The sequence below is a fragment of the Austrofundulus limnaeus genome, unplaced genomic scaffold, assembly GCF_001266775.1.
Source record: "Austrofundulus limnaeus strain Quisiro unplaced genomic scaffold, Austrofundulus_limnaeus-1.0 Scaffold908, whole genome shotgun sequence".
NCBI classification, from domain to species: domain Eukaryota; kingdom Metazoa; phylum Chordata; class Actinopteri; order Cyprinodontiformes; family Rivulidae; genus Austrofundulus; species Austrofundulus limnaeus.
The window spans coordinates 102,176-104,215 of NW_013953310.1; the positions used below are offsets into that span (position 1 = coordinate 102,176).

Below are 2,040 nucleotides of genomic sequence, written 5' to 3' on the forward strand. Positions count from 1 at the left end.
TAATAATAATGCATTAAAACATAGATATATTATCAAAAATTATCAAGTAAATGACAAAAATGCGCTGTGCATAAATATTATTAATTGACATTTCAGGACAGAAACACCGTGTTTRTTAAGATCAAATGAGATTACACCCACTGCTCTGGGCGGATTTGGTGTAATTGGCAATAATCTGCCCTGGATTGAGGGTTTATGACTTTTTCATAGTGACTGATTTATTCCAGGAAAATAAAAACACATGAAGATATGATTTTTTTTCCTCTAAATATAATTAAAACACAAGCGAAACACACGGAGAAATGCATGACTAAACGCAAATAAAGAATAAACAAATTGTAATAAAAAAAGTTTGTCAACCCCCTCCCCCTAAAAATAATCTCGTAAGAGTTGCACCTTGCGCCACGTACCCTCTTAGCCTTTTTTCCCCCCCTGTTTATTTATATTTTCATTCGACATGTTTCTTACCGAWTGGCTTTTCAGAAAGTTCACGTGCGTAATTGCAGTAATCCATCCGAACCCACCCTGTGTTTAACGCGGCGCGCGCGGAAATCGAACAGGATCTGCCTGTTCATTTAACGCGCGCTCACAATAAAAACAAAGACCACTTTTCTTTCTGTCTTTCTTTTCTTTTACGCACAAAGAAAGAAATAAAAACACCAACAACAAAAGAAGAAAGCTGCATGAAGCGCCTTTTTTCTTGATTCCTGCCGATATCTTGTAAGCGTCACATCCCTGCAACACAACAGCCGATTTGTTATTGATCATGTGTGAAAGTGAGGACTTCGTATTTTGGAAGGAAGAAGGAGGGGGGGGGGAGAGGAAAGTTGGGAGTTGATAGACGCGCATGACGTCGCCATCCAAAGGGGGGCTGCCAGGCGCACTTGAGGCTTTACTGCAACGAGTCTTGTTAAAGTGGGGGCAAAAAGAGAAATAGAGAATGAGAAGGCTTGTTAGTTAACGCGAGAGGAGAGAGAGAGAGAGAGAGAGAGAGAGAGAGAGAGAGAGAGAGAGAGAGAGAGCATGGGTTTGGGTTGGGTTGTGGTTTACCAGCATAAGCTTTGCCTTTCCCTTCGGTGACTACACCCCGAGAGGAGGAGCGTGGTGCGCAGCGTAGTAGGCGTCAGGATCCTCAGTTTCCAACTTAGCATCTTGGCAGGACCTTTTCCCAAGCAAAGCCCCCCTGTCCGACGGGTTTTTAAAAAAATAAAACTTCTGCACAGGCATGAGAGCGACGGTGCAGCTCAGATAAGGGAGGAAGCAGAGAGAGACCAAACCTCCGACGGAGAGTGGCTGGCAGCGAGCAAACTAATCCACCCCAAAAACTTGAGCTTTTTTTTTTTTTTTTTTTTTTGTCCTCTCGTTTAAACTCGTGACTTTTTTCCACCATTTTTTAAAAGAAATTCACAGGAAGGGACAGACAGCGGAGTCTGCAGACGCACAGCTCTCTGCGCTCCGACAGCAGCGCATGAGAAAATAAAGACAAAAAGAGAGAGAGAGAGAGGAGGGGGGTGAAAGTGCGCAAGTTAAGTGGCTCACACTCTCCGGGGCTCCAGCATGGCGTATCCTCAGGGCTACTTGTACCAGCCGTCCGCCTCTTTGGCCCTGTACTCGTGCCCCGCGTACAGCACGAGCGTCATATCGGGACCCAGGACGGAGGAACTCGGGAGATCCTCTTCGGGATCYGCTTTTGCGCCCTACGCCGGATCTACCGCGTTCACCAGCGCCTCGCCGGGCTACAACTCCCACCTACCGTACAGCGCGGACGCGGCGGCAGCTGCCACCTTCACCTCATACGTGGTGAGTAGATTCAAGTTGATTCATGAACATAAAGAGGAGGGAAAAAAAAGATGGTAAATAAAGTCGTTACTAAACTTCTGCGTTTTTGCTTGTTTGGTGAGGAGGTCTTTGGAAATGTGCGTCACAAGGAAAAAAAAAACACGGATGGATAAGATTACAGAGACATTTTCACAACCAAAAAATAGTAATAATAAAAGAAAACATAATTTAAAAAATCGTCTGTTAATATAGGTCCAATAA

General features: G+C 44.6%; 1 protein-coding gene across 1 annotated transcript in view; it reads left to right on the plus strand.

The window, feature by feature from the left end:
• Window positions 1-1,332: 1,332 nt before the first annotated feature.
• Window positions 1,333-2,040, plus strand: part of irx5a (iroquois homeobox 5a) — a gene marked incomplete at its 5' end in the record, with an annotated part of 4,721 nt that continues 4,013 nt past the window's right edge. The window contains 1 exon segment of the mRNA XM_014029463.1: window positions 1,333-1,800. Within this exon segment, the coding sequence (XP_013884917.1) occupies window positions 1,558-1,800 (243 nt within the window).